This window comes from Ammospiza nelsoni, chromosome 23 (assembly GCF_027579445.1).
Source record: "Ammospiza nelsoni isolate bAmmNel1 chromosome 23, bAmmNel1.pri, whole genome shotgun sequence".
NCBI lineage: Eukaryota > Metazoa > Chordata > Aves > Passeriformes > Passerellidae > Ammospiza > Ammospiza nelsoni.
This window is the reverse complement of record NC_080655.1, coordinates 5381635-5403527: the sequence shown is the minus strand read 5'-3', so window position 1 is coordinate 5403527 and position 21893 is coordinate 5381635. Positions and strand designations below refer to the sequence as shown.

The window sequence follows — 21893 nt, the reverse complement described above, 5'->3', positions numbered from 1 at the left end:
GCCTGACCCTGCGGTTCCCTCACTCCCAGCCTGGCTGAATTCCCTGACCTGCATCAGCCAGGGCTGACCCTGTGGGGAGGGGGCTGCTGCCAGGGGACCCCGAGATCCCCCTCTGATGGGAGCAGGGTACGATGTTCCAGTGTCCCCATGGGTGTTCCAGTGTCCCCATGGATGTTTCATTGTCCCCTATGGGTGTCCCAGTGTCCCCATGGGTGTTCCAGTGTCCCTTAGGATGTTCCAGTGTCCCCATGGGTGTTCCAGTGTTTCTATGGGTGTTACAGTGTCCCCATGGATGTTTCATTGTCCCCATGGGAGTCCCAGTGTCCCCATGGATCTCCAGTGTCCCATGGGTGTTTCAGTGCCCCCAAGGGTGTCCCAGTGTCCCCATGGATGTTTCATTGTCCCCACGGGTGTTTCAGTGTCCCTATTGATGTTCCAGTGTCCCCATGGATGTTTCAGTGTCACCATGGATGTTCCAGCATCCCTTAGGGTGTTCCAGTGTCCCCATGGATGTTTTATTGTCCCTATGGATATTCCAGTGTCCCCATGGGTGTTCCAGTGTCCCCATGGATGTTTTATTGTCCCTATGGATATTCTAGTGTCCCCATGGGTGTTCCAGTGTCCCCATGGACATTCCAGTGTCCCCATTGATATTTCAGTGTCCCTATGGATGTTCCAGTGTCCCCATGGGTGTTTCAGTGGTTTCAGTGTCCCCATGGGTGTTCCAGCATCCCTATTGATGTTTTCCAGTGTCCCCATGGGTGTTCCAGCGTCCCCGTGTGGAGCAGGCAGCACAGGAGGGATGGAAGGAGGAGGGGAAGGGGGGGATTTGCTGTGGGATGAAGGCTCCAGCCTCATCACAACATCCTGAGCCCTCCCCTGGCAGCGGCTGGGAGGGAAGTGCCTTCCAAGCCACATTCCTCCACTCCTGAAGGAACTGGCTCGGGACCTTCCCACGGGGATTTCCAGCCTGGGCACACATGGCTGCAGCTTGGATAGGGCTGGTCGGGTCCTGGCTCAGCTGCAGCACTCAGGAGACTGCGGGAGATCATCCTGGCCCTCCAGTGAATCACCGGGAAGGAACTGATTAAGACCTTGCAACATTTTCCTGCTGGAAATAACTTTCTCCACAGAGGCAGCCCGAGGCTGGTCCTAGGATGCAGCTGGGGGGATTGGATGTGTCACAGGTTTTATTATCCCTGCTTTGGGGCTTGCTGGCTGGAAAAAGCCTCCCAAAATGAGGGATTGGTTGGGATGTGCTCGCACTCCCATGGGGGTGGGAAGAGAGGGTATTGCTGAAGGAAGAGAATTGAGGGATGATCCAGCCTTGGCCATGGTGGAGTTGTGGCTGCAGGGGGTGGTGCTGGTGGCTGCTCCAGTCCCCTTTAGGGACAGGGACAGCCACCCTAAATTTTGCCTCCCCCAGATTTTCTGGCTATGGCGTGGGCACAGAACAGCTGCCACCTTTGGCTGCTCCTGGCCCTTTGGATATGCCACAGGTTTTATTATCCCTGCTTTGGGGCTTGCTGGCTGGAAAAAGCCTCTTGAAATGAGGGATTGGTTGGGATGTGCTCTCACTCCCACGGGGGTGGGAAGAGAGGGAATTGCTGGAGCAGGAGAATTGAGGGATGCTCCAGCCTTGGCCACAGTGGAGATGGGGCTGTGTGAGGGTGGTGCTGGTGGCTGCTCCAGTCCCTTTGGAACAGGGACCATCCTGCCCTGCCTTGCCTCCATCCCTGCATCCTCTGTGCTGGTGCCAGCAGATGTGGGCACCTCTGGATGCCCAGGAAGCTCCACAGCCTCATCCCACCTTCCCCCCTTGGCTGGCAGTGCCTGTGGGGTGAGAGGGGCAATTCCTGCACAGCACCAGCATGGTGACAGTGCTGTTGGTCCCAGTTTGCAACTGGGAGAGGGACAGCCACCCTAAATTTTGCCTCCCCCAGGTTTTCTGGCTGCAGCGTGGGCAGGGAACAGCTGCCACCTCTGGCACCTCTGCCACCAGCCCCGTTTCTGCTCCGTGACTCAGGGATTTCAGCAGGTTTGGGAAGGGAGGAGGGGCAAAAGCCACTTCCCTGCCAAAAAAAAAAAGGAGGCGGATGCTGCTCTTGCCCTCTGTCATGCTTGAAGCAGATTAATATTAACCCGTCCGTCCATTCTGCCGTCCCTCTGTCCTGCTCTCCTTCTGTCCCTGCCCCACAGCTTGTCCCATGACCCAGCATATGACACTTTTCCTGTCCCTTTAAAGCAGAGGGCAATGAGTGTGTGGGACATGAGCAGCCCGTGGCCCCAGCCGGTGTGAAGGGGCCTCATGTGCTGCCACGGGGTCCCCGTGAGTCACCCCTGGTGCTGGCATCACTCACCCTTGTCCCTTGGTGTCCATCCTGGTGTCCTCCCAGCGTGGGAGCTGTGAGGCTCCCAGAATAGCTTGTGATGAAAAGTGGGGGTGATGTCTCAGTGTTTTGGGGAGGAAGAGGTTATCTGGGGAGGATGGCTGATTTCTCATGCAGAGCTCTCCCTCCAACCTGTCACCTTTATCACCTTTATCTGCTGCTGTTGCTAAGGCACACTGAGGGTGACAAGACCTGTGACATTAACGTGCTGGTGCAGATCTGACACTATCTTGGGGCTGTCACTGCAGTCCCCAACTCCAGCTGCTTCCCAGCTCTTCCCCATCTCCTCCAGCAGGTCACTGATCCCAACCCTCCACTCTTGGCATCAGCTCTCAGCTCCAAGAAAACCCCTCAGCACTTCTGCAGCCCCAGCAGGGTTTCCGGCCCAGGGGAGCAGATCCTGCAGTCCCTCCATGCTCGGATGTGGTGGCTGTCACCCACACGTGGCCCCATCGTTGTCACCGTGTCCTGTTGCAGCCGCATCCCTCTGTGTGTGTGTGCGGAGCAGTTTGCTTTCGGTTTCCCGTCAGTCAGAGTGCTTGGCACTGCCATGGATCACCTCGTGGCCACTAATCACTCCCAGTCGCCTGGAAATAAACAGGCAGCGAAGAGGAAAATCCCAGAGCTGGGAATGGGGCTTGTTGTGTGGCTCTGCTGTCCCCAAATCCAGTCCCTCACAGATCCCTGTGCACGGATCTGTCCAGGGATCCACCTGCACCTGTGCAAAGGGATCTGCTTGTGCACATGGGGATCCATCTGTGCACAAATGGGCCCAGCCATGCACACAGGGATCCACCCATGTACACGTGGATCCACCAATGTACATCAACGTATACGTGGATCTGTCCATGCAAACTGGATCTGTCCATGTAAACATGGATCTGTCATGCAAACATGGATCTTTCCATGCCAACATGGATCTGTCCATGCACACAGGGATCCATCCAATGCAAACATGGATCTGTCTGTGCACACTTGGATCTGTCCACGCAAACATAGATCTGCCCATGCACACAGGGATCTCTCCATGTAAACATGGATCTGCCCATGCACACATGGATCTGTCCTTCCATGTGTGCACCCATCGATGCCCCCGGATCTGTCTATGCTCATGTGAACCCATCCATGCACAGGATTTGTCCGTGTCTGTGCAGATCTATCATGCACACGTATGCAGCTGTCTGTCCATGCACATCCCTGCAGATGCCTCTGCTGGTGCACGTGTGGGTCCATCCGTGCAGATGGATCTGTGCTCACGTGGGCTGATCAATGCTCATGGATCTATCCGTGCACACCCTTGCTGATGCATCCATCCCTGCACGTTCTAATGGGTGTCCATCATATGTGTGTCTGTCTGTGTGTCTGTGTGTATGTGCATGTGTCTGTGTGTCTGTGTGTTTGTCTGTGTGTGTGTGTGTCTGTGTTTGTCTGTGTGTCTGTGTATGTCTGTCTGTCTCTGTGTTTGTCTGTGTGTCTGTGTGTATGTGCATGTGTCTGTGTGTCTGTCTGTGTCTGTGTGTTTCTGTGTGTGTGTGTGTGTGTCTCTGTGTTTGTCTGTGTGTGTCTGTGTGTCTGTGTATGTCTGTCTGTATGTCTCTGTGTTTATGTGTGTGTCTGTGTGTGTCCGCAGGGACAAGCAAGCACACACATGTGCCAGGCCCAGAGCTCTGTGCTCTGAGAGAAGTCCCTGCCCATCCAGGGGTGTTGTGTGTATGTTCACACGTTCACAAGTGCCCAGGGGTGACCATATACACACACAGGAGTGTGTGAGCACACACGTGCACGTTCCGTGTGCATGCATGCACAGCTGTGTGTGTGCACACACGTGTGCCAGGCTCAGGGCTGTGTGTGTGCCCATGGATACCGGTGCCTGGCGTGACCGTGCCCATCCAGGGCTGGTGTCTGATCCTGGCACGTCTGTGCAGATGTGTGTGCGTGCCCAGGTGAGCACATCGCGTGTGTTTGTGATAACGGGGGCTCACACAGGCGGTGCCTCGGGCCGAGCCGAGCCGATCCAATTCCGGGAAATCCGAGCCAATCCGATCATAACCGAGCGGTTCCCGCCTGACCCGAACGGCGCCGATCCGAGCCCAGCGGTGGCGAGTCCAACCCTCTGAACGGCCCGAGCGGTTCCGATCGGATCCAGCCCGACCCGCGCGGTTCCGATGGGACCCGAGCGGTGCAGATGGGACCCAGCAGCTCCGGCCGGTGCCGCTCGGTGCCCTCCCGGTGCTGGCCCGGCCCGGGCCCCGCGGGGCCTGGCGGCTGGCCAAGTGCTTTCTCATAAACCACATGCTGCCGCGGCGCTATAAAGGGGAGCGCGGCCGCGGCGGCGGCTCAGCCCGGCCCCGCTCGGCCCCGCCGCTGCCGCCGTCTCGCCCGCTCCGCCCGGCCCCGGTCCCACGGCAGCCCCCATGCCCCGCCTCGGAGCCAAGGTACGGCGGCCCCTCCCGCTCCCCGCGGCCGCGGAGACCCCCCCTCAATCCGGCCCCCGCTGCCACCTGTGCGGGAGCGGCGGCCCCCGGTGTCCCCGCGCCCCCGTGGCGGGTCCCTTCCTCCGGGGGTCCCGCTCCCGCCGGGAGATGCTCCAGCCCCGCCTCGGTTGGCGGTGGCAGCCCCGGAGCCGCGGGGCGAAGCGGCAGCTCCAGCCCCGGTTCCCGGTTCCCGCCCGGTCACCATTCCCAGCGCCGGCGTGGGGAGGCCTCGGTTTCAGCCCCGGCCCCAGCCCCGTCCCCGGCGGGGGGATGCTGCAGCCCCGGCTCCATTCCCGGACCTGCGCGATGAGGCTCCAATCCCCAGCCCGGCTCCGGCCCCGTCCCGGCTCCAGCCCCGTCCCCAGCCCCGTTCCCGTCTCCAGCCCCGTCCCCAGCCCCGTTCCCGTCTCCAGCCCCGTCCCCAGCCCCGTTCCCGGCGGGGTGAGGCTCCGTTCAGCCGTGGCCACATCTCGGCGGTGGCCCAGGCGGCATCTTGGAGTTTCACAAGAGGGGAGGATTCCTGGATATCATCCAAGGGAAATTCCCCCCCACCCATCACCCAGGCACCCTGTCCCTGCCGGTGCCCCGGGAACCGGGGGTGCGCCCCCACCCCAGGGTCCCCGCCGCCCCCTCCTCGGGAGTCCTGGCGCTGGGACAAGCCCCGCTTCTCACCGGGGTCCCGCCACCGATCGGGGCCTCCCCGCTTTTTTGCAGGGGGATTGGGAGGGAAATTTGGGACGAGGCCAGAGCTGCTGCATGGAAAGAGCCCGGCGGGTGCAGCTGGGGGGGTCTGGAGGGTGGGAAGAGGATTTTTGGGGATGGGTGGGTCAGTGTGTCAGATGGGCTCTGGAGAGCCAGGGCGGAGGAGGAGATTTGCAGGAGAGACGGAGAAATGGTGCGGGAGAGGGGAGAGGGGCTGGATCGGGAATGTGGAGGTGGCCAAGAGCCACATCCAGGCTTGTGTCACCGGGCCTTGGGAAATTCCCTGCTGACCTGGAGCTCCTAAAAATAGCAGGATGGGGATAGGCTCGGGGTTGGAGGACCACAGTGGGATTATCCTGCTGGACCGTGGCCAAGTCCCGGCTACCACAGAGGTGGTCACGCTGCGGGGCGGTGGAGCGGGGCAGGGGGCTTGGTGCGTGTGTGTGGGTTATCCCTGCTTCAAACTCTCCCCGTGTCTTGCTTAGGTGTGCCTGCTCCGCTGCTCCCTGCTGCTGTCCCTCCTCCTCCTCCTGCTCCGCATCCATGAGACGGAGCAGAACAGCTACTGCGAGCAGATCATCACCGAGAGGCACCTGGCCGAGCTGGAGGAGCTGGTGAGTGCCGTGCCGGGGCTGTGCCGTGCGATGTGGGCTCATTTGGGGCCAGACGGGCACGAAGCAGCTCTTTTTTAGTGCTGAAATAAGGAAATGGGGCGATTTTCAGCTGCCCTAGTGAAGGGATGGTACCCAGGAGCTGAGCATCCCTGGGCACAAGGGACAAGTGGGCACCGGGGGTGACAGATACCGTGCCTTTATCAAGGATGGCCGTGGAAAAGTGACGCCAGGAGGAAAAAGAGGAGACAGAAGCAGGAGCGAGGCCGGGAAGGGGAAAGGAGCGAGGCTGGATGGGTGCAGGGAGCAGCGGAGGGGCCGGCGCTGCGGGCTGCTGTGCTTTTTTGGGCGGCTGCGCAGGGGTTAAGCAGAGGAATCCGGCTGCATTCCTGAGTCCAGCTGCTTGCCTGGAAGCTGGGCTGGCAACGGGGCTGTGGGTGGGTGGCAGGCAGCGAGGGGGGCCCGGCCGGGCGATGGAGCCGGGCGATGGGGCCGGCATCCCGCCCAGCCCGTGGGCAGCTCTGGGCGCTGGCAGCCGCCCCGCAGCACGGCCAGCCCTGCCCCAGCCCATCCAGCTGCCGGGGCCCTATCTCTGTCTCCGTGGCCCTTGGCTCACCTCCGAGCGGGGAATCACGCGGATGTTCAGGGGAGAAGCGGGAATCGGGGGCACGCAGGGATTTGCAGGGTTGTCGCAGATTAAATTCTGCCTGCGGCAAGAGGGGTGTGCGGGCCAGGGACGGGACTCGGGTGTGCAGCCTCCGAGCCCCCGAGAGCTGCTCCGAGCTCGGTGTAACCGCCGTGTCCGGGCTCGCTTCACCTCTTCCTCTTTAACCACCGAGCTGCGGGGCCAGGAGCTTTGCTGTGGGCGAGCTCGGCTTCCTCTGCCCGAGCTCTGTCTGCACAGCACATCCCGGAGCCTTTGCTCTCCGCCCAGGGATTAAAACTGGGTCCGCGGCTGTGGGAGAAAGGGGACGGAGCGGGTTTGAATGGAAGATGTGGTTTTCCTGCCGGGGATTGCAGCCCTCTCCTCGCCGATGGAGGAGCTGGCCCTCGCTCCAGCGCCTGCAGGATAATGGAGCAATTGTTTCCGGGACGGCATCCCAGGCTAGGAGGAGAATTGCCGGCCCGCAATTCTGCCAGCCCTCGCCTTCCCAGCCTGGGATGGCAGCCCGGAGGGAGAGCGTTTGGTTCGGGTGGGTTTTTCCTGCCATTGGAAAGGGTCGTGGCATGGGCGGCCGGCAGCGCTGCGGGTGGGACCCCGGCGCTGTGTGATCCCGGGGAATGTGTGACCCTGGTGTCACGGCCACCTCCTGCACCGCACGATGCTCTTTTGCAGCCTGGATTTAGAGGAGAGAGTGGTGCGGGAGAGAGCCGAGGAGAATTAAGCAGGGCTGGGCTGTGCTGTGGCGCTGGCAGGAAGAGGAGGAGGAGGAAGAGAGGCGGGGTGGGAGCAGGCAGGGAAAGGCAGGAGAAGGTCCGTGAATTTGGAAGTACAACATCCTGATGGGAGCAGGAATCCTGAGCTCACTCCTGCCACTGCATCAACCTTAGGAGGAGGAGTGTGGGGTGGGATGGGATGAGCAGGAATGGGAGCAAAGTCCTCCTCGCCCTGTGGATTTGGGAGTCTCAGGCACCCCATGCCCAGAGCATGGCATATGTGGGGCTCAGCGCTGTCCCTGGGGATGTGGGTGACACCCTGCTTTGTCCTTCCTGGGGATGTGGGTGACATCCTGCTTTGTCCTTCCAGGCTGACACCCAGATGCAGCACCCGGGCAGGGTCTCCTTCAAGTTCATTGACAAGATGCAGTTGGTGAGTGGTTTCTTGCTGGGGACAGTAGGGGACAGGCATTAGGGCTGGCTGGGGCATGGTGGGGGTCCCCAGATCCCCACTCTCCCCTCTCATCTCCCTTTGTAGGAGGGACCCATCCTGCTAGGCCAGGTGGCTTCCAGGTCCCACTTTGTGAACCCTGTGGGATTGTAGAAAGGCATTTGGTGCCTCTGTGCCTCAGTTTCCCCCAGACAGAGTGGGATGCCCATCTGGTAACCGCTGTCACTTTTTGTCACTGTGTCCTTGCAGAACGACTCCACCTGCTATGTGAAAGCTGCTTTTCCCTTGATGGGCAAGATCCTGGAGAGAACAGAGTTCAAGGAGAACTCATCCAACGCCAAGAAGATGGAGACGGTGCGCAGGATGTACAAAAGCATTGATGACAACATGGACCCCTGCATCAGGGAGGAGGATGATGAGGAGAGAATGGTACAGTCACCACAGCCTGGTGGGGCTTTGGGCCTGGGTCCTCATCCTGGGGTGCAATGGGATGTGCAGTGTCCTGGGGTGCAATGGGATGTGCAGAGCATCTTGGGGTGAAATGGGGTGTCCAGAGTGCCCTGGGGTGCAATGGGATGTCCAGAGCATCCTGGGGTGCAATGGGATGTCCAGAGCATCCTGGGGTGCAATGGAATGAACAGAGCATCTTGGGGTGCAATGGGATGTCCAGAGCATCCTGGGCTGCAATGGGATATGCAGAGTGTCCTGGGGTGCAATGGGATGTGCAGAGCATCTTGGGGTGAGATGGAGTGTCCAGTGTTTCATCCTGGGGTGCAATGGGATGAGCAGAGCATCCTGGGGTGCAATGGGATGAGCAGAGCATCCTGGGGTGCAATGGGGTGTGCAGAGTGCCCTGGGGTGCAATGGGATGAGCAGAGTGCCCTGGGGTGCAATGGGATGTTGAGAGTGCCCTGGGGTGCAATGGGGTGTGCAGAGTGCCCTGGGACGTGCAGAGTGCCCTGGGGTGCAATGGGACGTGCAGAGTGCCCTGGGGTGCAATGGGACGTGCAGAGTGCCCTGGGGTGCAATGGGACGAGCAGTGTGCCCTGGGGTGCAATGGGGTGTGCAGTGTGCCCTGGGGTGCAATGGGGTGTGCAGAGTGCCCTGGGGTGGGTGTGTGGCAGGGCTGTGGAGCAGAGCAGAGCTGGGCTGTGCATGGACATGGAGCCACGAGGAACCAGCAAGTCCTGCCTTGGGAGCGCTGTGGTATCTGTGGGGGTGACACTGGGCGGTCATGGAGCTGACGCTGAGCCTGGTGCCTCCTCCAGCTCTCACAGATGTGCTTCAAGGAGTTCACCACGTCCCCCTACGAGATGCTGGTGCTGGTGAAGGATTTTTTCCAGGACATCAAGCGCCTGCTGGAGGAACAGGAGACTTTTGCGAAGGATTGCAGCCGAGTCTATCGCAGAGTGTGCCTGGGACCCAAGAAGGCTGGATCCTCACCAGGTGAGATGCCAAGGCTTGGCCTCTGCCCAGTAAACCTGTGCCAGTCTGGGGGGCTTGGGCTCGCTGCATGGAGCACCTTAAGAGTTGTGTGTCTGTGGGTGTGGCACGTGTCCACCTTGTCCCCTTTCCTGTGTCAGCGAGCTCTGCATAAGTGTCAGGGGAGAAGGGGCTGGCTGCCATTTGAAGGTGGGATTTGGGCTAAATCCTGCTGGAACAAGGCAAGGGAGAGACGTGAGGGGGACCAAGGAGGCATTGGGCTCTATCTCAGAGCCCCAATGCCGGGTGGAGCATAACAGAAATGGAGGGACTGCTGTGCCACCAACACGCTGCATGACCTTGGCTGTGTCACTTCAGCTGCCTCGTGCCTCAGTTTCCCCTGGCCAAGCCTTCGGGGCGAGTGTTGCTGCCGGGCTGGAGGAGCCCTGTGTTGCCGTCTGCGCTCCTGCGAGCGCCCGTGCTGTGTTTGCATGGAGGAGATGTCCCAGTGTCACCCCATGTTGGAGCTGTGCCGTGTCCTTGTGCCGTGGGGACCTTAAACGTGGCTCTCTGGCTCCTGCAAGTTGTGACTAACACACTGCCACCAGCTCAGGGGACCCGGTGACTCGGGTTTGCTTCATCCCACCCGCTGCTTGTCACCCTCACGCTGCTCCTGCCTGTTCCCTGCCTCTCCCATTTTTGAGGGGCTGTTTGACCCGCTTGCCTGGGGCTGCGGGGAGGGACGGGGACAATGCCCCCGACCTCAGATCTGCTGCCTGTGCCCCTCTTGGAGGCTGGTGACCCCACGGCTGTCTCTTCTCTCTCCTTCTTTCAGGTGTGGGGACAGATCCTGACTGCAATTGCCTGTCCCCTGCCCTCCCTTCTGCCACCCAGCCCTCCCTCTCTGCTGCCGCTGGCAGGGACACGGCACCCGCTAGCACCCGGGTCCCTTCCAGCCTCTTCCATGCCACCCTCGCTGACTTAGAGGCCCCATCTCAGCCCCCCAGTAGCACGGACGGGGGCTCAGGGACCGAGGAGGTCCCGGCTGCCGTGCTAGGTGACACAGCGCTGGCCCCCGGGATGAAGCAGACAGCTCCAGGCAGCAGTGCCGAAGCCCTCCAGGATCCGGCCGGGACGCTGAGCCTGGCGCCCGGTGACATCCCCGTCCTCCGCGGGGATGGAGAGCTGGTGGAGTGGGGCACCGGGCACCTGCCGCAGGATCCAGGCCAGCAGTGGGGAGGCTCCATCCTCCCGGAGCAGCGCGGCGGGCTCAGGACCAGCCCTCCGACAGCATCGCCCGGCGCAGCCCGGATCCGCCCCGCGGCTGTCACACAGCTCCGCTTCTCCAGGATGGCCCCGGAGCTGCGAGCCCCGGGCAGGGACAGGGCCAGGGCGTGGGGCTGGGGGCTCAGCCGGCTGCGGGGCCCCGAGGATGGCGGCGGGGCCGGGCCCAGCTTTGACTCTGCCTTTGTTCTGGGCGCAGAGCAGCGCAGGAAGGAGCCGCCCGCCAGCGAGGGCCGCCAGGAGCCCCTCATCTACATTACGGTGGCCAGTGTGGTGGCCGTCCTGCTGGCCACGGGAGGGCTACTCTTCTACAAGTATAAATCCAGGGTAAGACCCCACCTCGGCTCCTCCCCGGGCACCGAGATTCTCTCCTGCCTCAGTTTCCCCACTTGTCTCCTGGCCAGTGTAGGTTGAGCCCCATTTTCCTCATCTCTGCCCCAGGCACCAAGATTCTCTCCTGTCTCAGTTTCCTCACTTGTCTCTTGGCCAGTGTGGGTTAAGCCCCATTTCCCCATAATTTTGAGACTCGGGGACAATTAATTGGTGATGCTGACCGTGGTGGGAGGATGTTATTTGGGATTTGCCACCCTGCTGCTGCAGCCTCCTCCCCTTCCCCTGGGCTCATTTCCTCCCCCACTTTGTTTCCTCCCTGGGCACCAAAATCCTGCCTCAGTTTCCCCACTTGTCTCTTGGCCAGTGTGGGTTGAGCCCCATTTTCCCCATAATTTTGGAGTAAGACCCCACCTCGTCTCTGCCCCGGGCACCAAGATTCTCTCCTGCCCCAGTTTCCCCACTTGTCTCTTGGCCACTCTGGGTTAATCCCCATTTCCCCTATAATTTTCCTATAATTTTGAGACTGGGGGACAATTAATTGGTGTTGTTGAGCATGGTGGGAGAATGTAATTTGGGAGATTTGCCACCCTCCCCCCCTTCCCCAGGGCTCATCTCCCTCCCTCCATACAGGTCCTGCAGCGGCCGCTGGAGGATGGAGGCTGCGACCCCGAGGAGCCAGAGAGGAGGTGGGTGTGACCTTCATGGGGGGGCTTTGGGGACCCCCACTCTGGGTGACCCTGCTCTAAACCCCCCCATCTTTCTGTCACAGGGCGCTGCAGGGAGCAAGGGAATGTTCAGAGCTGGAGACTCAGGATCTCTGAGGTGATCAGGGGCTGGGTGAGGACAATATTGTGTCCCCATCGGTGCTGACCTTGGCCATGGGCAGGGAAATTCTGGGTGGGAAGACACGGACAGGAGCAGGTCTGCGCCCCAACGCTGCCAGCATGTGGTTTTGCAGCTCGTTAATCCATTACTGGCACTTTCTTAATATACATAGTATTTTTTCCTGTGGTTTTCGTGTGTTTCTCCCCACGCTGCCCTCCCTGGCAGAGCCCCAGCTCCTGCTCATCTCTCTGCTCCTTTTCCCAGGGCCCCAGGCAGGATGTGAAGCTGCTCGGGGGACGGATGCGGACGGAAGGAAGGTTGGCACGCGCCGGCCTCGCCGCGATCCCACCGTGACGCTGACACTCCCTCTGCCCTCGCCCCGTGCCCGTGGCCAGAGACTGCAAAAAACTCCCTGGCAGGGACAGAAGGATGGGGGGATGTGCCCTGAGTGGGACCCCTGGGCAGCAGGAAGCGAAGAAGGGCTGGAGCCATGCCTGCAGGCTGGTGTGACGCTGCGGTGCTGAGCAGGACCATGGAGTGCTGGATGTGGGTGATGGAGCTGATCCGGCTTGAACACAGCCAGAGCTGGATGAAGATGGAAGGAATTGGCTCCCCAAGTCCTCTGGCTCTTGTCCCATCCCAGCAGAGTGGGTTTGGAGCAGCACCCACCACCCCTCTTCACCCTGCCTTTCCTGAGGCTTCAACTGGAGCATCCTGAATTCTGGGGGGACCCCAGCCCTGACTTGCAACTCAAACCCTCACACTGTGAATATTTAAAGCCCACCCATCCCTGCACGGGGCTGGGTTTGGGGTGACCCTTGGCACCATCCCAGCCCCTCCCCATCCTCCTGTTGTTAGGGCTTATTTTTTATTTTTTAGTAGAGTGGATGAAAGTCTTTATCCTGCACAAGTGTTCTGGGGGGTGCCGTGTGCCCCTCACAGGGTCCTCACCACGAGCTGGCCTCGCTGGGATTCCATTTCTTTGGTGACTGCGCTTTGGAGAAGGGAATGGGGCTGGGAAAGATGGGATCTACGTGGGTGTAAGAGCTGGAACTGCCCCAGCTGGGCACCCCGGGGCTTTGGGAAGAGCCTGGTTTGGGACACACCAGCCCTGGAGATGCCCTAAAATCCAACGGCTCCCTCCAGCCCCGGATGAAGCGTGGCCCCTGCGCTGCTCTGGCAGTTTCAAGCATTATTTTTATATGAAGGATGAAAATATGGACAAACCCAACTGTTTTTAAAGAAAGCATCACTATTAATTAGGGGTTTTTTATATAAATATATATATATATATGTGTGTGTATTTATGACTGGCAGAAGGAGGGGGTTCCTGGGCGAGGGACTGGTGTAAATCAGGATAAAAGCCCTGATGCAGCAGGAAGTCTGGGGCCAAACTCCTGGTGGTGTAAGTCACCAGTTTACTCTGTGGAGGAGCTGCTCCTGGGGGAGAAAACTTGCCTTTACCCATGTTGGATTTATTTTGCCTTTTTTTTTTTTTTTGTTATTGTTTGGTTGGGGCTTTTTTGTTGGTTTTGTGATGGGTTTGTTTTTTGTTTTTTTTTATACAATGAAATCCTGAAATATTTTATACAAAGGCATTTAAAAGTCTATTTAAAGAAAATAATGGAAAACAACTTGTATATTTAATATTATTAATAAACAGAGAGGTGTAGCTTGGTGTAAGTGTGGGATGAAAGGGGGGACTGAGCTGTCTCAGCCCTGGGGTCCCTGAGGAGGTGATTGGGGTTGAGTTCTGGTATTTTTACCCTGACCTGCTTCTCTGTGGATGCATGTGGGAGTTCATGGTCACTGGAATGAGGGCAGAGGGATTTATTTGCCCTTCCTTCCCCAGCTCTGCTGGCATTGCTGAGACCTCCAGGCACCAACTCTGGTGCCGGGGGCCCCCCAAAATCTGTGTGAACGGTTGGGAAGCTGCTGTTTAAAGCAAACACACTTGAAGCAAAGTTTCCTGGAGCACTTTGCTTCGAGTGACAGTCCTGGAAGAGGCATTTCCTCCCTCCTGCTGCTCCCCCTGCTTCCCTTCCTTCTTTCCAGGAGCAGGGGAGCCCCACATCCTGCTCCCCCTGCACACATCCAGCATCTCCAGGGGGATTCCAGAGTCTCCCACATCACCCTGGGTCCCTTCCAGCCCATGGGGTGTGCAGGGTGAACATCCCCAGTGCTCATCCAAGGGGGTGGCAAGGGCAGGAGGGGATTTGGAAGCCTTCTGCGAGTGCCAGAGCTGCTGCCCTGTTTGCTGACAAACAGGATTCCTCGAGGGGAGCTGACTCAGCCCAGCCCTTCCTCTCCCCAGCAGCAGCCGGGGGTTTCCCAGGTCCACATCCCCTTCCCAGGGAAGTGGGACCTATTTATATCCTGTTGGATCTGTGCCACGGTCATTATGGTCACATGTGGGGGGTGTTTGAGGTCAGAGGCTGCTCTTAGGGGTGGGCACCGTGCCCGGGTTTGGGGGTGCTGAGGGCAGTGAGTCCCTGGCCTGCTCCAGGATGCTCCAGGGTGCCCCAGGCACCTCCACAGCTGGACAGGAGAAGGTGGCTGGAGCTGGATGATGGGAGCTTGAGGCTGTGGCAGAGCTGGGGGGCAGAGGTGAGAGCATGCCAGGCTGCCTGGCATATTTTATTTTTTCACCAGTCCCCAACCCCTCTGTACTTACACCCCACAGTCCCTCACCCCTGACTTTTTCTGGCTGCTCTGTGTCCTCTAAAAGCACCTGGAAACTGCAGGAAAAAAGCTGAACTCTGTCTCCCTGCCCTCAGGTACAGGCCAGGAGGGTCCCTCTGCTCCTCATGCTCCCAGCAGGGGCCTTTTCCCCACCCTGTGAGGGGGCAGGATGTGATTCCCTGCTCTGGGCACCTTCCACCCCCAGCCCCTTTGATCTGGGGGGCAAAACCTGCTCTCAGCCCCCCACTCAGGAACGCCGTGGGGCTCCATCCCTGTCTCTCAGCGCTTGTAGGGGAGGGTAGAAAAGAACCCCCCATCCTGGGAGGGTGAGGGCACCTGGGGGTCACTCATGGGGTGAGTTTGGCACTGCAGAAAGGAGCTTTGATGGGATAAGAACAGGGGGATAGGGGGAAAAGATGGATGGTGGGAGGGGAAAGCATCAGCAAGGACCTGAAGCACGGACTGGCACGGAGTGGCACAGACTGTGGTCACCGGGCGTCCCCACACCCCTGCTGCTTGTGGCATTGGCAGGGCTGAGACACCTCAGGCTCATGCCGTTGTTCCAAAACCTCCCAAGCACTCGGAGACCCCCCCAGGATGTGCTGAGACCCCCGGCAGGAGCCCCCAGAGAGCTCTGCCCGCCCTGGGAGCGTCCTCAGCGCCACCGCAGAGCTGCTGACGGGGCAGGAGCGGCGGAAAGGCCCCGCGGGCCCGGGGCACGGCGGCTCCGGGACAGGGGTTTGGCCCGGGAGCTGCTGCAGGATTTAGGTGCCCAGAGGCCGTCTTGTGGCCAGACAAAGTGATTTTGGTTAAAAACCGTTATCTGCTGTTTCCCCCATGGGTTTTAACCCACACGCTGATGTTTTCCCAGCTTGGATTTTAAGGGAACAGCCCCGGGGAAGTGAAGGAGGAGCAGGGCTCAGGCCCAACCCGTCCCGGCTGCCTGAGGGGCGTTCGGGGATGGGGTCGGGGTGGTTCCCCCGCCTGTCTGTCTGTCTGTCCGGGAATGTCCCCAGAGCCCGTGTGGGGACTCTCTGGAGCCCCTCGGTGTCCCTGAACCGGGACAGATTGGTTGTTACCCTCCCTGGAATGCAGGAACCAGCAGAGCCCGTTGCAGGAGAGTGAAGAGGAGGAGTAGGGGAGGAAGGCCTGGCCAGGCTCAGCGCCCCAAAAAGTGCTCAGCGACCCCAAGAAGTGCTCAGTGACCCCAAAAATTGCCCAGCACCACCACGCCGGGCTGGGGATGTGGGTGGGTGAGTGCAGGGACGCGGTGGCTCCGCTCGGCTCGTTAATGGCTAATGAGGGCCGGGAGGGCACTGCCCTGACCCCGGGCTGGCACCGAGCAGGGACCGCGGGGCCAGAACGGCCGAGACTGCCTGGGGCCAGGGAACCGGCACCGAGGGGGTTAACACAGCTGGGATGGGCACATACACACCTGGGACCGGGCACACACCTGGGCATGGGCACACACACACCTGGGGTGGGCACCTGGGATGGGCACGAACACACCTGGGGTGGGCACACACACACACACCTGGGGTGGGCACACACACACACCTGGGGTGGGCACACACACAGCTGGGATGGGCACACACACCTGGGGTGGGCACGAACACACCTGGGGTGGGCACGAACACACACACCTGGGGTGGGCACACACACCTGGGGTGGGCACGAACACACCTGGGGTGGGCACACACACACACCTGGGGTGGGCACACACACACACCTGGGGTGGGCACACACACACCTGGGGTGGGCACACACACACACCTGGGGTGGGCACACACACAGCTGGGATGGGCACACACACCTGGGGTGGGCACGAACACACCTGGGGTGGGCACACACACACACACCTGGGGTGGGCACACACACCTGGGGTGGGCACACACCTGTGGATGGGCACACACACACCTGTGGATGGGCACACACACACCTGGGGTGGGCACACACACACCTGGAGATGGACACACACGCACTTGGGACTGGATACACACCTGGGCATGGGCACTCACAGCTCTGGGACCAGACACACTCCTTGATATTTTATTTTTTCACCGATTTACTTTTACCCCTGTTTTATTCAAACTATTTTCCTGATTAATCGTGTTTTTCCTCCTGCTTTATTCTTCCCTCTGAGAAAACACCATTTTTGTTTTTTACCCTGAAAACCTTCATTCTTTAGCTTCAGCTTTTGTTTCCCAATTAATGAATCAATTAATTTCTGTAACTTATTTAGTTTCTGTATTCATTTAGAAAAATTATATACAAATTTATATAATTTATTAATTAAATTTATATAATTCAGTTATTCAACATATAAATTTATGCACATTATACTATGTATAAAATGAATTTATACAAATTTTGCAGTTTATAATAACTTATAAATGTAAATGTATATACCTTATAAATAAATTAATATAGATACGTTTATAACTTATATATGTTCTAAATTAACATATATAATGTATATAAATTATAAATAAGTTAACATATTTTATAGGTTTATATATAATTAATATTTCATATATATGGCTGCTATTTAATGTATAAAATTAATCTTTATAATTGTTTCATTTCGTCTAATTAATTAATTAGTTTAAATGTTTAAATATAATGCCTCTATAAACATTTGTATATAAATTTATTTAAGTTATGTAATTATTGCGGTTAATTGGGATTTGGCCGGCGCTGAGGTTCCACCTCCCTGTTTGACCACGCCCCCAGTTTGACCACGCCCCCACACCATAACCACGCCCCCACATGGCCCCGCCCCCTCAGCGCCCTCCCCTCCTTGTCCGCCAGGGGGCGCCCTGCCGCTCTCCCGCTCCCCGCTGCCTCAGCACCCAGGCGGGTGCGCGGTGACGCCACGGCGCAGTGACGTCGCGAGGCCCCGCCCCTGGCGCGGCGGCCGCAGACCCGCCGCAGGCACCGCGCCGGCGGCCGCGCAGCGAGCGTGAGGGACCGGCCGGGCCGAACCGAGCCAGAGCCGCCCGCGGTGCTCCCCCGTCCGCCCCGCCGTACCGTGCCCCCTTTCGTCCCGCCGGCGGCCGCGGCCCGCCCCGCGTTCACCGCCGCATCAGGATGTCGGTGCCGGAGCCCGCCGGCGGCGAGGAGAAGCAGGCCAAGGAGGTGGAGGACGCCGAGAAATATTCCTTCATGGCCACCGTCACCAAGGCACCCAAGAAGGTAGCGAGGGGAGCGGGGGATCAGATCCGTGTTAGGGCGAGCAGCCCCCGGCTGTGGCGGGGGAAGACTCTCGGTTAGAGGGGAGGCAGCCCCCGGTTGCCGGCAGGAGCCCTCCGCTGCTGGGGAACAGCCTGTGCTGGGAGCAGGGAGCAGCTCCCGGCTGGGGGAGAGCACAGCCCGTGGTGCTGGGGGAGCGCAGCCCGTGGTGCTGGGGGTGAACAGCCCGAGGTTCTGGGGGAGCACAGCCCGTGGTGCTGGGGGAGCACAGCCCGAGGTTCTGGGGGAGCACAGCCCGTGGTGCTGGGGGAGCACAGCCCGTGGTCCTGGGGGAGCGCAGCCCGTGGTCCTGGGGGAGAACAGCCCGTGGTGCTGGGGGTGAACAGCCCGAGGTTCTGGGGGAGCACAGCCCGTGGTGCTGGGGGAGCGCAGCCCGTGGTGCTGGGGGAGAACAGCCCGAGGTTCTGGGGGAGCACAGCCCGTGGTGCTGGGGGAGCACAGCCCGTGGTGCTGGGGGTGAACAGCCCGAGGTTCTGGGGGAGCACAGCCCGTGGTGCTGGGGGAGCACAGCCCGTGGTCCTGGGGGAGAACAGCCCGTGGTTCACGGGGAGCACAGCCCGTGGTCCTGGGGGAGAACAGGCCCTGGTTCAGGGGGAGCACAGCCCGTGGTTCTGGGAGCAGAACAGCCCCTGGTTCAGGGGAGCAGCTCCCGGCTGCGGGGTGAGAGCCCCCCCAGTCTGGGGCAGCAGTAGCCCCTGGTCGGGGGGCTCAGCCCCGGTTGGGGGGGGATGCAGCCTCCGGTTCGGGCGGGGAGAAGCCAGCAGCTGGGGGGAGAAGCTCTTGGTTGTGGGGGAACACGACTGTGACCCGGCTTTGGCCCCACAGGTGGGGATTGTGCTGGGAAAGCTGGAACTGGTCCAGTGTGACGGTAACTGGGAAGTGGGGCTTGTCCCCATTCAGTGGCAGAGAGGGAGATTGGTACCCCCGAGGGGACTGGTGCGGTCTGGGGGTGACAGGTGTGGGCCAGGGGGCTGCTGGCCTAGTTTGGGGTAGGATGGAAGGGCTTGGGTACTGGGGAGAGAGGGGTCTGTACTGGGGTACAGCCCTGGCCTGCGTGGGGGTGAGGGGAGGAGCGGTACCTGCAGGGCAGGTTCTGAGGGGCTGGGGCCACAGCAGGGACCTTGGCTGTGGCGTAAGAGTGCAGGGGGACAGGGTGACCCTGAGAAGGGGACAGGCAGGGTGGGCCCCTTGTGTGGGACTGTGGAGTGACAGGGCTTGGTGGTGGGGAGAAAGCAAGGGGGACCTGTTATATGGGAAGAGGCAAAAGCAGCAACCTGGAATCAGCTGTGGGTCACTCAGAAGGGTGGCCAAGAGATTTCAGAGTGTTGAGTTTTTTGGGGACAGAAGTTCTGTTGGAGGTGTGGGTGGGAGGTGTGAGCACCATTGGGCTCAGGAAGAGGCTGCCCAGTCACCTCAGTCCCCCTCCATCCTTGAAGGCCTCCCAGGAGCTCTGAGATCTCCAGTGCTGCTCCCACAACCCTGTGGGCTGCTCAGATGGCACCGAGGGTGGGTGAGCCCTGGTCCTGCCACTGCAGCAGGTGCAGGACCCCAGCGACCTGGGGATTTGGCCCTGTGCTCTGGGCTCAGTGCTGAACTCTCAGTGCTGTCAGGGAGGCAGAGCCACGTTCCAGGCCCTGCACAGATCTGTGCAGCTGAACATTGTGTTCCCCTCGGGGCTGCAGCCGCCTGGAAGTGGTGGATGCGAAGGCGGAGCAGTCACAGAGAATGGGAACATCCTCATTCTTTGGGGGGGATCTCTCCTGCCTGCTCTGGCCACGGGTGGGACTGGGGGGTGTCTGGCCCTTGGGGAAGGTCACCTGGATTTGAGGTGTCTCCCAGGGAGCAGGGGTTGGAGACTAGGCCCTGTTTATCTGGGCTGTGGACATGGCCTGGAGGAACAAGCAGAGGAATGTGGGGCTGGGATCTGCCTCTTCCAGGAGTGGCTCAGCACAGTTCCAGCTCAGGGATTGTTTTTACCTTTTCATAACCATCATCTCTGTCAGAGAGACCAGCACAAGGCTGCTCCAAGGGAACAGCAGGCTGCTAATCCCAGAGCATCCCATGGAACCAAAATAAAGGGGAATCCATCGAGCATCCTCAGAGGGAAGTTTGCCATCCTCTCAGGAGGATGAGATGTTGTATCCCCAGAATTTTCTGCTGCAGACTTGGCTGTACAGCGTGAGGAGCCTTGGTTGGACTCGGTGGCTGCTGCTTTTCCTGGCTGGGTGAGGATATTGAAGGTGCCCAGAGCGACACACGACATTTGAGGCTGATAACATCAGAGATGGGGAGCGAGCTGAGCTGAGCTCAGGGAACAAATTGCTCCGGGCTCCTGTTTTCCTTGCCTGGCTAGTTCCTGCAAATAGTGCTGGGCAAAGGCAGAGGCCTTGGCAGGAAGATGAAAGACCAAGGAAAGGAGAATTGCTCTCCTGAGATAAGCTGTTGAGTGCCCCCAGCTCTGTTGGCTCAGAACAGGATTGCAATTAAGCCATTAAAATGCCCTTCTGATTCCCTGCAAGTCAAAGTGGTTTTTGTGCCAGCTGCCCTGCACCTCCTGGCATGGTCAGAGGCCAGTGGAGATAGTGGAGAGAGATGATTTACCAGCATGGATGTGGGCAAGATAGTGCCGTGCTGCTGAGGCACGTCCTTCCTGGGTTTTCAAGCTCCTTGAACTTTGCTGATGCAGTTTGTGTGAGGTGTTTGGAGATGGGGAGGGTGGAATGTGGCCAAGTTCAGTGCAGGCTCTGTCTCTGTCTGTGAATGGATTTTTAGAGGATCCTTAACTTGTGCTGGAGCTTGGGGAAGGTGCCAGTGTGAGCCCACAGCATCCAGCCCAGGACCTGCAGGAGCCGCTTGGATGCAGCTGGAAGCATGTTGGACCCGTGGGGTCTCCTTGTTGGGGTCACCTGGAGCTGGGAGTCAGCTCTGGGCATTGCTGTTTCCTCTTGTCAGGGACTTGTTTAAGGTGAAAAAGTGAAACAAGCAGGGGGTAAGAGATTAAGAGATTAAATATGATCAGCTCCAGGCTGAAGTAGGAGCTGACTCAGTGCAGGTGAAAGGAGGAATAGGGACATTTTCCCCAAGAGCTGGGATTCCCTGGCTCCGCCAGAGCTCCCTTTTCCCTGCAGTTTGTGGTGATTTGTCAGCATAATGACCCCAGTTTAGTCTGAGCAAGGTGGTTTCTTGGCCAGGAGTGCTTTGCAGGCAGAGGTGGGTGAAGCTGAGTTTTGCACCTGCTCCAGCCATGGCTGTGGTAGATTGGGAACGCTGAGGCTGGTGGCTTACCCAGTTTAGTGAACATGGATGCGGAGATGATGATGGCAGAGCTCAAGGGCAGGTTGTGCTCCTCCAGATCCCTGTGTGCCATCACTGCTGCGTCTGGGCATCTGCTCTCCTGCCTCCCTGGAGACTGCAGGTGCCCTTGGCAGCCGTCGCCTTCCCCATCCACGTCAGCCGGGCGGCGGAGCCTGAAACTCCCAGCGAGCCAGGCTGGGGTGCCCTGGAGTGGGAAGGACACAGTGAGGGGCACCGTGCTCGTGGCAGGGCAGGGTGCTGTCCCTGTCTGTGTCCTTGTCCCGCTGGCATCGCTGCCTGCTGGGCTCCTCCACGCCTGGCTGCTGGCAGACAGACGGACGCTGCGGACAGATCTTTCTCCTGCAGCATTGCTGGGCTCTGAGATGGGCTGAAGGCTCCGGTGTGGCTCCGGGGAGGTGAGTGGGGTGGCACCCCCGTGTCCCTGGAGCCGGTGTGGGTGTCGGGGCGGTGCTGAGCCCCCGCGGCTGCGGCTCGGGCGGGATCCCGCACAGCCCGTGGCGGGGAATGCTAATGCACAGCGCCGCAGCTTTGCGGTGGCAGCCAGCTGGCTGCTGCCTGCTGTGGGGGTGGCAGAGATGGAGCCGGGAGAAGCTGGGGAGAGGGGGATGGGGCCTGTGGGGAGCTGCTGCCCCTGGGGAGGGCTGGGTGTCCTCTCCAGAGCATCCTCTCTCCAGAGCATCCTCCCTGGTATTGCTGCACCGCTGACCTTGCTGCAGCTGCTGCATCCCTGCCCTGCAGAGCCCGTTCCCAAAGACCTGTTCCTGCCCCACTTTGC

At 59.6% G+C, this 21893-nt stretch overlaps 2 protein-coding genes across 4 annotated transcripts in view; both read left to right on the top strand.

Annotated features, from left to right (window-relative positions):
* Positions 1-4746: 4746 nt before the first annotated feature.
* Positions 4747-13541, top strand: CSF1 (colony stimulating factor 1). Of its 2 annotated transcripts, none has more exons than XM_059488114.1 (9): positions 4747-4825; positions 6052-6180; positions 7925-7987; positions 8255-8434; positions 9274-9451; positions 10263-11038; positions 11675-11730; positions 11814-11866; positions 12134-13541. In XM_059488114.1, the coding sequence occupies exons 1-8, from the start codon at positions 4805-4807 to the stop codon at positions 11863-11865; spliced, it is 1455 nt and encodes a 484-aa protein (XP_059344097.1). In that variant the 5' UTR covers positions 4747-4804; the 3' UTR covers position 11866; positions 12134-13541. The 2 variants fall into 2 exon arrangements, with proteins under 2 accessions (XP_059344097.1, XP_059344098.1); XM_059488115.1 differs by having other exon boundaries at positions 4785-4825; positions 10911-11038.
* A 3939-nt stretch (positions 13542-17480) lies between these two features.
* AHCYL1 (adenosylhomocysteinase like 1) overlaps positions 17481-21893 on the top strand; it is a 30928-nt gene continuing 26515 nt past the window's right edge. For both annotated transcript variants that reach the window (XM_059487798.1, XM_059487799.1), the window contains exon 1: positions 17481-17746. In XM_059487798.1, the coding sequence (XP_059343781.1) occupies positions 17642-17746 (105 nt within the window). In that variant the 5' untranslated portion in view covers positions 17481-17641. The remainder of the gene's footprint in view (positions 17747-21893) is intronic.

Coding starts and splice junctions, on each gene's coding strand:
- CSF1 (XM_059488114.1), top strand. CDS start 4,805: ATGCCCCGCCTCGGAGCCAAG. Junction 4,826..6,051: donor TGCCCCGCCTCGGAGCCAAG/GTACGGCGGCCC, acceptor TGTCTTGCTTAG/GTGTGCCTGCTCCGCTGCTC. Junction 11,731..11,813: donor CCCGAGGAGCCAGAGAGGAG/GTGGGTGTGACC, acceptor TTTCTGTCACAG/GGCGCTGCAGGGAGCAAGGG.